The 12,250-nt window shown below is 47.7% G+C and overlaps 1 protein-coding gene across 2 annotated transcripts in view; it reads right to left on the minus strand.

Moving 5' to 3' along the window:
* The window catches only part of ECHS1 (enoyl-CoA hydratase, short chain 1), a 329,387-nt gene that overhangs the window by 16,093 nt on the left and 301,044 nt on the right, over positions 1 to 12,250 (minus strand). For both annotated transcript variants that reach the window (XM_073586319.1, XM_073586318.1), the window contains exon 6: positions 868 to 987. In XM_073586319.1, the coding sequence (XP_073442420.1) occupies positions 868 to 987 (120 nt within the window). The remainder of the gene's footprint in view (positions 1 to 867; positions 988 to 12,250) is intronic.

Raw genomic sequence — 12,250 nt, forward strand, 5'->3', positions numbered from 1 at the left:
AATCACGTACGTATTAGTCTCAGTTACAATGGTAATACAGCCTCCTAACTGCACTGTAGAGGTAATATGTGCCTGCTAGTTCTGAAGGTTATTGGTACCTCGCTTGGGAGACAATGAGCATGTATCATGACTGTACAGCGTGTTCCTCCCCTAGCCTGTGTTCCTGGACTGTAATGTAATCAGGCCTAGCTCCACCTCACTTGTACTGCATCTAGTGGTGGATTCTGTCTTTGTTCTTCTCAGCATGGGACTCATCTAATACACAAACCTGGAAGACACAACGGAGCTGGTAGCTTCTGGAAACTTCTCAATGTAGCCACATGTTAACGGTTGGTGTGAACCTCCCCCATCAATGGGCTGATCCCAGTACACAGGAAAATAGACTCATGTTTTGACCGAGTCAGTTATGTAGTGACCTGCGAAGGGCTGAGATCTTATGCTGAGGCGAGATCCCGGTGACCGTGCGTACTGTTAGATGCTGCCAAGTGGGACTCTGTTGTATCCCTCATCTGCTGGATCCATTGAACTCATCCAAGGACTACTTCTATATTTCCCTGGTGTCATATTACCGGGCGACGCCCCCGGGTCGGATCCCTTTGTATGGACTCTTTGTGGACTAATAACGGACGTGGTAGCATTACCCTCATTTGTGCTGCCCAGTTCCCCGTTCCAATAAATCTCGTTGGATTGTTTATCGGCCTGGTGTCTCTTCCTGATCTGTTGCATATCCCATCACAATGATGGCTTCAAGAACTTAAACAGTTATCAATGCACATATACTAAACTGACAATTCCAATATAGCATAATAACCATTTGTTCCATATTTATTCGAATTGCGATCAGAATTCTCCCATAAACCTTCTCACCTGCATTAACTGCTTCTTTTGCCATAGACACAATTAGTTTAGAATTGCTAGCTATTTTCTCTCCACAAGTAATGGCTTCATCCACAACCTTGTCCACTGGGTACACTCTGCTGATTAGTCCTGTAAAGAAAATAACATTATAACCATTTTGTTGGTGCATCAGTATTTAACTCATCTGGCCTGCGAGGAAAGCAGCCCTCCCACCCCTGTCCTTCAGTCTGAAGGAGCTGAGCAGAGACAAGCAAATGCTGTGCGCATAGTGAAAGTAATGTTACTTGCCAACACTTATTCAAACCACCCACTGCACTGTCCAATCGGAGAAAAGAAATCAAAGCAGGTGACCAGACAAGAGATGCTTCTGTGTAAGAATAGGTAAGACCTTTCTTCTGTACCTAGTAAATCCCCATGTGACCACAGCTTACCTCTGCTGGGAGGAAGGGGCAGGAGAATTGTACTCACTCCTGTGCCTTTCAGAAACACAGTAATGATTCCTCACATATACTGCTCTCCTGGGCTGAAAATTACAGCACTGTAGGTTTCATAAAATTTTCATTCCATACCACTTGTGTTTTCCTTTGCTACATTATTGGGGATTTTGATGTCAGTCTTGTTGAATTGCTAGTGTGCTTAAGTTTTACTTTTTTTCTTCAAGATCCAAAACTTGCCATCTTAAAAGGCACCAGAAAAAGACAGGCAGCATCACCCTTGCCTTCACCCCCCGATTCTTCTCTCCCATACACATTCTGTAGAAAAGCACACTACAGTAGGAATGAGGTCCTGCACAAAGTGCCTGAATCTACCCTGTGGTCACTCACCCCTTCCAGCAAATAGTGAGTGTGGAGTTGTGTATCCAAAAGGGTAATGGCTTTTCCCTTGTGTCGTACCTAGGAGGCACAATTTCAGCTACACTGCAGTGCCACAGTCATCTGTAGTTGTCCAGTTTAAAGAGACAAGTGTGCACTCATGCCTTATGACTTTTGTTAACCCTCCCGGCGCACACTGGTCGTTGTGAAGATTCTCCACTGTGAGCGCCAGGAACAGTGGTACCGTGACTACAAGTATGCGATAAGCAAGCTCATTGTTAGGCGTCAGGTTTCTGCGTCTGCTCTGCAGGAATCCAGACCCTTACATTCTGCGGTCTGTTGCTGTTTATCTACCGCAGAGGAGATTGCCTTGCAGCAAATCTCTCCAGGGGCTAAGTCCCTCTGTCCTCCTACTGAGCATGCTCATGAGAGGATTTCCCATTGGAGATCGGGAGTCATGTGCTTAGGTCCTGCTCCAGATCTCATTGGTCCATCTCGGAGATCTGGAAGCTTCCGGAAGGTCCCGGCTGCTATAAAAAGCACGCATGGCTGTTCTGCCATGCGCTAGTATAGTCTCTAGTTGCTACTGTGTGAATGATGATGGATGTATGATTCTGGTGAATGACTCATTTGAAACCCCTTCCCTCTGATATTACGTATGTGGATAGGGACTAAGCTTAGAGTCAGCGCCAGCGCGCCACTACTATATCATCCACAGTTGCTAGCGTCCGATATTGCGCTTGCGTACTAGCTTTGTCGTCTAGCGGCAGTGTCCTACGCCGCGCTGCAGTTGCAGCCCTCCTTGGCGTCCGCTGTTGCGACGTCGCACACACGGTAGGTTTAGACGGACGCAGTTCCTCTGTCTTTGGCTCTGCTCCTGTGACCAGATACCGTGTGTACATTTACTCTGAGTACTGTGACTCCAACAGGCTCAGTCTTATTGTATTTGTCTTTGCTGGCACCTCTGTGACTTAACAGAGATTGCTCTGCGCACCTGGGTGACGTTTAACCCACGTGCGCATTTCCGCCATATTGCTTGCCTGCCACCACTTAGCAGCAGTCATATCATCTACTACATGGTGGACCCCGAGTGGCGAACGCACTTTATTATTATTTTTATTTAGTGCGTTCCGCCGTTCCTAACATTATACCAGCGCCAGGGTCTGGCTAGTTATAGCAGAACAGCAGCAACTCTTACAGTATATTCGGCAGCTAGAGGGCCGGTTGGCTACTCTTGAGAGTGCTATCTCAGCTGCGAAATCCACTGAAGCTGCTATACAGGCAATCGCAGACGCGGTTTCACGTATGTCCACGTCCTCCCACGCGCCAACAGTTACCCGCCTCCTGTTGCCCGATAAATTTTCATGCGATGGCGCCTCCTGTTTGGGTTTCGTCAGCCAGTGCTCTATCCAGCTGGAGTTACTGGCTGTGCGATTCCCTACGGAACGGGCCAAGGTGGGGTTTATGGTTTCCCTGCTGTCGGGCAAAGCGTTGGAGTGGGCTATGCCACTATGGGAGCATGGTGACCCAGAGGTTCGGACCGCTGCTCAGTTTTTAACAACTATTAAGCAGGTCTTCCTGGGACCATGGGTCACGCATGACACCTCTCTTCAGCTACTTGCTTTGACTCAGGGATCCCTCTCGGTTAGTCAGTATGCCGTTCGTTTTCGGGAACACTGGCTTCCGAGCTGGAGTGGTCTGACAAAGCCCTCATCCCTGTTTTGGAGAGGTTTGGCGGAGCATGTTAAGGATGCTCTCTCTACCAGAAAGGTTCCTGCAAGTTTGGAAGAGCTGATTGCCATTTCCACCCGCATTGATCTCCGTTTTTCGGAGCGCGGCCTGGAGCGTTCTCAATCCAAATGGAAGGTTACCTTGGCTCCGAACTTTTTTGAGCCTCTGGAACCACCCGAGCCAGAGACTCCACTCCCAGAGCCCATGGAGGTGTCTCGCGCAGTTCTCGAGGCGCGTCCGGCACAAAACTCCATTTGCGGTTACCATTGTCAACATGCTGTTTCTCAGGACAACAGTGCCCCGCAATGGCCAAACTCTGTGCCGCCGGGCAAGACCTTTGTCCCTCCCCGCCTTCGGCTGAGGGTTCTAGCGTGGGCACACGCCTCCAGGAGGGGTGGTCACTGTGGCTACATGCAGACCACAAAACTCCTGGCCGGGTCATATTGGTGGCTCGGGACGTTGAAAAGTATATTCGGGCCTGCGCCTTTTGTGCTCAGAATAGCTTCCTTAAACAGAGAGTGGAGACGCCAGCCGACACACTGCGGCGTTCCACTTTAGCTTCTGCTCCTGGCGATTTTGCCACCCCCGTTGTCTCCCATGCGTCCCTTCTCAAATCTGGTGACCTTGCCACCTCTGATGCCTTCCACGTGTCCCGGTTTTGTCACCTACCGGGATATCAGACTTGCCTTCGGACGGGTCTGAGGCCTATGCCCCTGATGGGCACAAGGTGGTGGATTGGAAGGTTCAGGGAGGAGGGGGCCCTAGGAGAGGGGGTAATGTTAGGCGCCCAGTTTCTGCGTCTGCTCTGCAGGAATCCAGACCCTTACATTCTGCGGTCTCTTGCGGTTTATCTACCGCAGAGGAGATTGCCTTGCAGCAAATCTCTCCAGGGGCTAAGTCCCTCTGTCCTCCTACTGAGCATGCTCATGAGACGATTCCATTGGAGATCGGGAGTCATGTGCTCAGGTCCTGCTCCAGATCTCATTGGTCCATCTCGGAGATCTGGAAGCTTCCAGAAGGTCCTGGCTGCTATAAAAATTGCGCATGGCCGTTCCGCCATGCGCTAGTATAGTCTCTAGCTGCTACTGTGTGAATGATGATGGATGTATGATTCTGGTGAATGACTCACTTGAAACCCCTTCCCTCTGATATTACGTATGTGGACAGGGACTAAGCTTAGAGTCAGCGCCAGCGCGCCACTACTACATCATCCACAGTTGCTAGCATCCGACATTGCGCTTGCGTACTAGCTTTGTCATCTAGCGGCAGTGTCCTACGCCGCGCTGCAGTTGCAGCCCTCCTTGGCGTCCGCAGTTGCGACGTCGCACGCACGGTAGGTCTAGACGGACACAGTTCCGCTGTCTTTGGCTCTGCTCCTGTGACCAGATACCGTGTGTGCATTTACTCTGAGTACTGTGACTCCAACAGGCTCAGCCTTATTGTATTTGTCTTTGTTGGCACCTCTGTGACTTAACAGAGATTGCTCTGCACAACTGGGTGACGTTTAACCCACGTGCGCATTTCAGCCATATTGCTTCCCTGCCACCACTTAGCAGCAATCATATCATCTACTGCACGGTGGACCCCGAGCGGCGAAGCACTTTATTATTATTTTTATTTATTGCGTTCCGCCGTTCCTAACACTCATGGCCAGAACCTGACTAGATTGTTTCCAGCCTAGTGCAAAATACAAATATTGAGCATGCCAAAAACAGTCTAGGAGTTTCTGGTCAGGAGTTTAAATAATGCAAACTTGCAGTCACATGACCACTGTTCCCGGCGCTGACACTGGAGAATCCTCACAGCGCTAAGTGCATGCACTGGGAGGATTTACAAATCTGCAGTCACAGAGTGACTGCAGAATTGTCATTTTAGACCAGACAACTCAAACCCCTTCATAACATATGATTTATGTCATGATACCAGTGCTGGGTGACCGGCACTGTTGGGGTTAATGTTCTGACCTCAATGCAGACTCTCACCTGCACACCTGGGACCTATTTTGGTGGCCTCTCACTGGTTCTGGGGAGGCTTCTTATAGCCTCAGGAAGCTCCCATCCCCCATCAGTTATACTTTCGCCCTTGGCATTGTGTGGTGACCCCTGAGTGTGTTAGTGCTGTGTTCTGGTTGCTTGATTCTCTGTGTACGACTCGGTCTGTTCTCTGGATTTTGCTTTGGATTCTGCCTGGTACCTTCTACGTCTGATTGGTTTTGATCTCTGCTTGGCCCTGACTATCCGTTCTGTCTCATCCCTGGTACTGTACTGATATCTTTTGTATGACCTTTGGCTTTGTCTGACCTCCCGTCTGTTTATCCCTCCTGGACCTCGCTTGCCTGTACTGTGCATGACCCCCGCTTTGCCCGACTTTGAGTTTTCTACTTTCTTTGAAAGCAGGACGCTAAGCCCCGCCCCCTTTCAGTCACATGACCGTAGGTCCTGTGCCGGCTTGCTAAACTTCTACATTCAGGCCCTGTGCATCTTTATTTTCCAGCTGTTCTTGTCCCCGGGGTCCCTACGGTGCGGGTGACTCCCTGCTTAGCGGAGGCTGTACGCCGGCGCTGTCAGGACCCTGACAATTTACTTATATTTGTTAATAAGAAAAAATGTCATCAATTGTAGACACTGTTTAAATAAATGTTGGGGATAGCCTGCAACTTTGTCCAAGTTTTTAATTTGGCCCTCTGTGTATTTGAGTTGGACATCCCTGATATACCGTAGATTTAATGATATTAGTGTTTGTATTTTCTGTAACTAAAGGACATTGAACAAAGGTTTTAGTCAGTTACTTTATTATTTATGTAATGATAATGTAGGATATGACTTCTCCGGAACATTCCAGAATCTTCCATTCTCTACCCTACAGATGAGACTAGCCTGTCACAGCTGCAGCTTTGTATTCTATCACTGCAGCCACTCACCCCCCTGTTCCACCCCCCTGTTCCTCCCCCCTCCTCAGCTCACACACAAAACCAGTCTAACCTGAGTTACCAGTGTGAGCTCCTTCCTGCCTCACGGCGGGGGGTCTCTTTGTCTATTCACCATGTGCAGCTTCTCTCATAGAGAGTAATGGAGATCTAATCATTTGGTCATAAAACGCAGTGCGTTTATGGTAAAACCACGAAAATTACATTTCTGCAATATGTGTCGACCCAGCGTCCTGGCGCCGACAGAATCCGAGAAATGGATTTCTCCTAAATGGTGTGACATAATTACTGCATGTTTGGTCTTGAATTATTGCCTTCAACAGGCTGGAAAAGATGATACTATGTGCGTGTTTATACGAAGTACCCTCTGCGAGATATAGTTTTTATAAGTTTGGTAGTCGGATTCTAACTCCAAGAGCAGGGGGAAGGTCCATCACCAGACAGCCCCTTTTATGATGTCATGACCCAGAACTATAGAGTACACTCACTCAGTTGGAAGTTGATTCGAGCTGAAGATTCCATGCCAAAAGGAACTCAGATGAGTGAAGACGTTTGGCTTCGCCTTCTCCCCACATGGTTAGCCTAAGACCATCTAAGCACATGTAAGTGTTAATTTCTGTTTTTAAACCCGTTTATTTTATATTTGCATTGTACATATCTAATGTCTCAACTTTGTAAGATCATTTATCTCTGTAATCACTGCCTGCCTTTTGGGGAATAAATTATAACTTTATTAGTCTGTCTTCATGCTCTAAAACGAATTTACGTGCCTTTAAGATAATTACGCTACTGAATCGGGTTGGTTTCAAACCCATCTATTAAGTTTATAAATTAATAAGAGAAACTCTGTAGCTGTTGGTGGCGAAGTGTGGTCTGGGTCCCAGGTACTCCTGACTGTGACGGAAAGGGATTTTATAAGCTAATTGGGTGGCTGCAGCCAGAGCATTTTATAATTCCCTCACTGCAGCGTGCCGGGTGGCCAGACCTCATTGAAGCAGCCCACCGGCGACCAATTATCCAAGTTGTAGTTCCCTGACTAACCCGAGGGTAAGGGGGGCGCCGGAGAGCTGCGAGTTCCAAAGTGGAACTGAAAAGTTTCGTGAAGTATTGTGGGCAGTGGTGAGACAATCAAAATAAACCCCCCTGCGGTAAATTGTTAGGGCAAGACTAGCTTGCTATTTATCACATGGTGCCAGCGGTGGGATAACTAAGATAAGCCCCTCTGTGCCTGTGATAGCCGTGTGTTGGCAGTACGTCGCGTCCCTCCGTCCGTGACATACTGGTGTCTGCGGCGGGATCGTGACAATTTAGAATTTTCTTATTATCTGCTTATATTTTCTCCTATTAAACATTTTTTCATCATTTCAAGTTTGTATTATTGCTTACACAGTGGGGAAAACAAGTACAAATAATAGAGGTCTGTCATTTTTATTGTAGGTGCACTTCAACTGTGAGACAGAAAATTCCATAAAATAAACATTGCAGGATTTTAACCTAATTTGTATCTTACTGTATGAAATAAGTATTTGATACAATAGAAACACAGAACTTGATATTTGTTAGAGAAACCTGTGTTTTCAATTACAGAGTTCAGACGTTTCCTGTAGTTTTTGATCAGGTTTGCACACACTGTAGCAGGGAATATGGCCCACTCCTCTATACAGATCTTCTCCAGATCTAGCAGGTTTTGGGGCTGTCACTGAGAGTTTTATCTCCCTCCAAAGACTTTCTATTGAGTTCAGGTCTGCAGACTAGCTAGGGCGCTCCATGACCTTCAAATGCTTCAAACAGAGACACTCCTTAGTTGCCCTTGATGCCTGGCTGTCTGTTTTGGGTCATTGTCATGCTGGAAGACCCAGTCACGACCCATCTTCAATGTTTGAAATTGCAAACATTTCTAAATTTTTGCCAAATTTCCATTTTTTCTCAAACGCAAGTCATATTGAAGATATGTTACCACTATCATGAAGTACAATATGTCATGAAAAAACTCACAGATTTAGTGGGATTCGTTGAGGAATTCCAGAGTTATTACCTCATAAAGTGACACTGGTCAGAACTGTAAAATGGTCATGAAGATGCAAACAGGCTTGGGGTTAAAGCCCACCTACTCTGCAATCATTAGATGTATAAAAGACAGGTGTCCACATACTCAATCACACTTCAACCTCTCCACCATAGCCAAGACCAAAGAGCTGTGTAAAGCCACCAGGGACAAAATTGTAGACCTGCACAAGGACAATAGACAAGCAGCTTGGTGAAAAGGCAACAACTGTTGGCACAATTATTAGAAAATGGAAGAAACTCAAGATGACTGTCAATCTGTCTTAGTCCGGGGCTCCATTCAGGATCTTTCCTTGTTGGGTATGGATGATTCTGAGAAAGGTCAGGAATCGGCCCAAAACTACACAGGAGAACCTGGTCAGTGATCTGAAGAGAGATGGGTCCATAGTCTTAAACAATACCATTAGTAACACACAGTGTCATGGATTAAACTCCGGCAGGGCACGCAAGGTCCCCCTGCTCACGTCATCACATGTCCAGGCCAGTTTGAAGTTCACCAAGGACCATCAGGATGATCCAGAGGAGGCATGGGAGAAGGTCATGTGGTCAGATGAGACCAAAACTTAACTTTTTGGTATCAACTCCACTAGCCGTGTTTGGAGGAAGAAGGAGGAGTACAACCCCAAAAATACCATCCCAACCGTGATGCATGGTGGGGGAAACATCATACTTTGGGGGGTGATTTTTTGTAAAGGGGACAGGACGACTGCATTGTATTGAAGGGAGGATGGATGGGGTCATGTATGAGATTTTGGCTAACAACCTCCTTCCCTCAGTAAGTGCATTAAATCCAAAAAATTTACCCCATTTTGGAAAACAGACCCCTCAAAGAATTTATCTAGACATGTGGTGAGCACCTTGAACCCCTCAGCTGCTTCACAAAATTTTACGTTGATCTGTGAAAATGAAAAAAAAGTCTTTCCCACAAAATTGTTGTTTAGCCCCAAATTTTTTTCATTCTCACTAGGAGAAGGAGAAAATGGACCGCAAAATTTGTGGGGCAATTTCTCCCGAGTACAACGATATGCCATATGTGGTCCAAAACTACTTTTGAGGCACAGTTCAAAGTTCGGAAGGGAATGTAAGGTGGCGCTCACTGAGGGTATTGGGGAACACTCACTTCGCTGCAGATAGACCAGGTCCGGCACAGGCTTTTTCATATAACATAGTCCATACAGTTTATTGTGCAGCATAAACCATAGCAGCATGAGGAAAACGATAACAGTCTTACAGCAGACAAAAATGAATGTTCATAGTGGAGCTCCACTCCCTTAGCCCTGTGTTTACACAGGCTGTGCTTTATCCAGCAAACAAGCTCTACAGTCTCTCAGATAATTCCCCCCTCTGTCTGGGGTTACCTCTTAGCTGCTTCTCAGTCCGGACGTCCCTTTCCTCCTGGGGACTGGCCAGCACTCAAAGGCCATTACACACAGGCCACACGGTCAGCGGCGTCCATCTGTGCGCATCAGGAAGGTAGCACACCTTCTGGCACGTCTGCCTTCCGGGACCTTCCACACGGACCAATCAGATCCAGACATTCACTCATGTGACCTACCCTGGTCATCTTATATGGTCCGTAGCCACACCCACAACATCACATGGCTATGACCTCATTGCAGGTCCTTCACAACCACACACATAGGCTTTACTTCAGACACACGCCCCTGGGTGGGTTTGTAGGTGACTGGTCTCACCAGCCACCTGGAAGGCTTCCCTGATACATTGTAAAAAAAAAGTCAGCAGTACCTCTGCAGATTAACACACATGTTCAAGCTTCCATCCCAAGGGTCACCAACCCTGGGATACATAACGGTCATTTACCATCCTAACGTTCATCCTATTTCTATTAGCACAATAGACATGCCTGTATGCCTGTCCTGGGGCACCAGCACAGCACCCCCTAGCGGACACAGTGATCACTGCACCACATAGTTTCCCCCTCTGTTCAAACTTGTGGGGTTGAACACATGACATCACCCAGGGGTCTCGGGACCGGGCACACGTCACCTTGCCCTACCAGTCGAGAGGACCGTCTCAGTCTGTTTTGGGCGTCATATGGCATCATTTTTATGCTAGGCCTCCCCTGCCCCCAGCAGTCAGTATATCGGCGTTGGGAGTTGGCCTTCCAGTCAAAGTCCGTCTGCGTCACCAGACACTCTTTAGTCTCCACCTTTCTGCAGTGCGCTCCGTCACCCGACCTTTATCTCACTGGCCGTCTCTCCCGGTCGGTACAGTCAGAAGTCCCACTTACAGTCGCGTCAACTGTCTGGCCTGAGTCATGCTGTGAGAGGAACTACCACTTGTAGATTTGCGACATTCACGTTTTGCTGAAGGTCTTTGGCCACCTGCCATCTCATTAATTGGGGGATACCTTCTGGTCCTTATACCTTGGGTTGTAGGCGGCCACCACCTGATGTTCCGCACCTCTTTATTAATCAGCAGTCGGTCCAGTCTCAACTGCTCTATCTCCTGCAGGTACATTACTCGGTAATCCAAGAGCATCCGGAACTTCCTCAGGCTTTCCATGGAGCCAACCACAATGATGGGAATCATGCCCTCTTCACCAGATACCTGGACTTCACCATCAGGAGGAATCCTCACCCTCGCCACACCGGAGATATCCACAAGGTTTTGCATCACTTTTCCTAGCCTTCCAATGACTCTCTCCACCAGATATTTGGGTACCGGAATTATATCTTCCCCAAGCCCAGCCAATTCTTCCCTTGCCAGCTCTAGATGTCAAGCAGCTTTCACATTACTCTGCCTGAACATCTGTTTAGCGTGGAGACATTGCAGATGCAGACAGCCGGGTCCGGCGGCCGGATCCGGTTTCTTTGGTCGGAGCATGCTCAGTAGCTCTGCCCACAAGACATATATAAAAGCAAGACAGTGGGACCCACAGCCACACCCAACATGCCACCCAAGAAAGCAACCAAGCGAAGCATCGTCAGCGTTTGACGGTAAGTTTTTATTTCCAAAATCCATCATCTCTGTAATATATGTCTATTCATTGCCTTTTATTTCAAAACAGGATTCCCAAGATGAAGAGGAGCTCCCAGAAGAAGGAGGAAGGGGTGGACAGACACCTGGAGTGGGCTCACAATTGGTAAGTTTTTTGCATCAAACGCAGAAACACAACATCACACTACACACAACACATAGAAAACAATGTTCTGCAGACCACACACAGCAAACAAATGCCTACATCCAAAGACATAACATTTTTTGTTTTCTTCTCTAGTCTTCCCAATCTGGTGCTCGGCCAAGAGGTCCTAGCAGTGCCTCCCAGGGTCGTCGGCGACACCAACGCGGCGGTCAACAGCGTGTAAGTATAAATATTTTTGCTTTGTTTTTTTGCACTTTTTATTTCATTTCTTTTGTGGAGGCTAATTATGTTATTTTTGTCTTTTTCTTTAACAGCCTTCACAGCGTGCTCCCGACTCTGACAGTGAGGATGGAGGACTCGATGTGGACCACCTCATCGATCTCGTCAGAGAAAGGGAGCCGCTCTGGAATATGGCTGACCGCCGCCACGCTGACCTTATCGTTACCCGACGACTCTGGGAGGAAATCTGTTCGCTCCTTGTGGACCGCTGGGAGGACCTCGATGTTCGGGACCAGATTAAAGAGCGTAAGTATATACAGTACCGGTTGCTTGATGTAAACCAGTGTTTCCCGAACTCCAGTCCTCGTGGTCCCCACGGATCATGTGTTCAGGATTTCTATTTACTATGGAAATCCTGAAAACATGACCCCTGGGGACCATGAGGACTGGAGTTTGGGAAACACTGATGTTGTATACTAACCACTTTGTCCTTTCTCGTTTCAGGGAACAGAATTGTGAATCGGTGGCGGTCTG

Source organism: Dendrobates tinctorius, unplaced genomic scaffold (genome assembly GCF_039654945.1).
Source record: "Dendrobates tinctorius isolate UK_male_01 unplaced genomic scaffold, ASM3965494v1 ptg000092l, whole genome shotgun sequence".
Taxonomy (NCBI): Eukaryota; Metazoa; Chordata; class Amphibia; order Anura; family Dendrobatidae; genus Dendrobates; species Dendrobates tinctorius.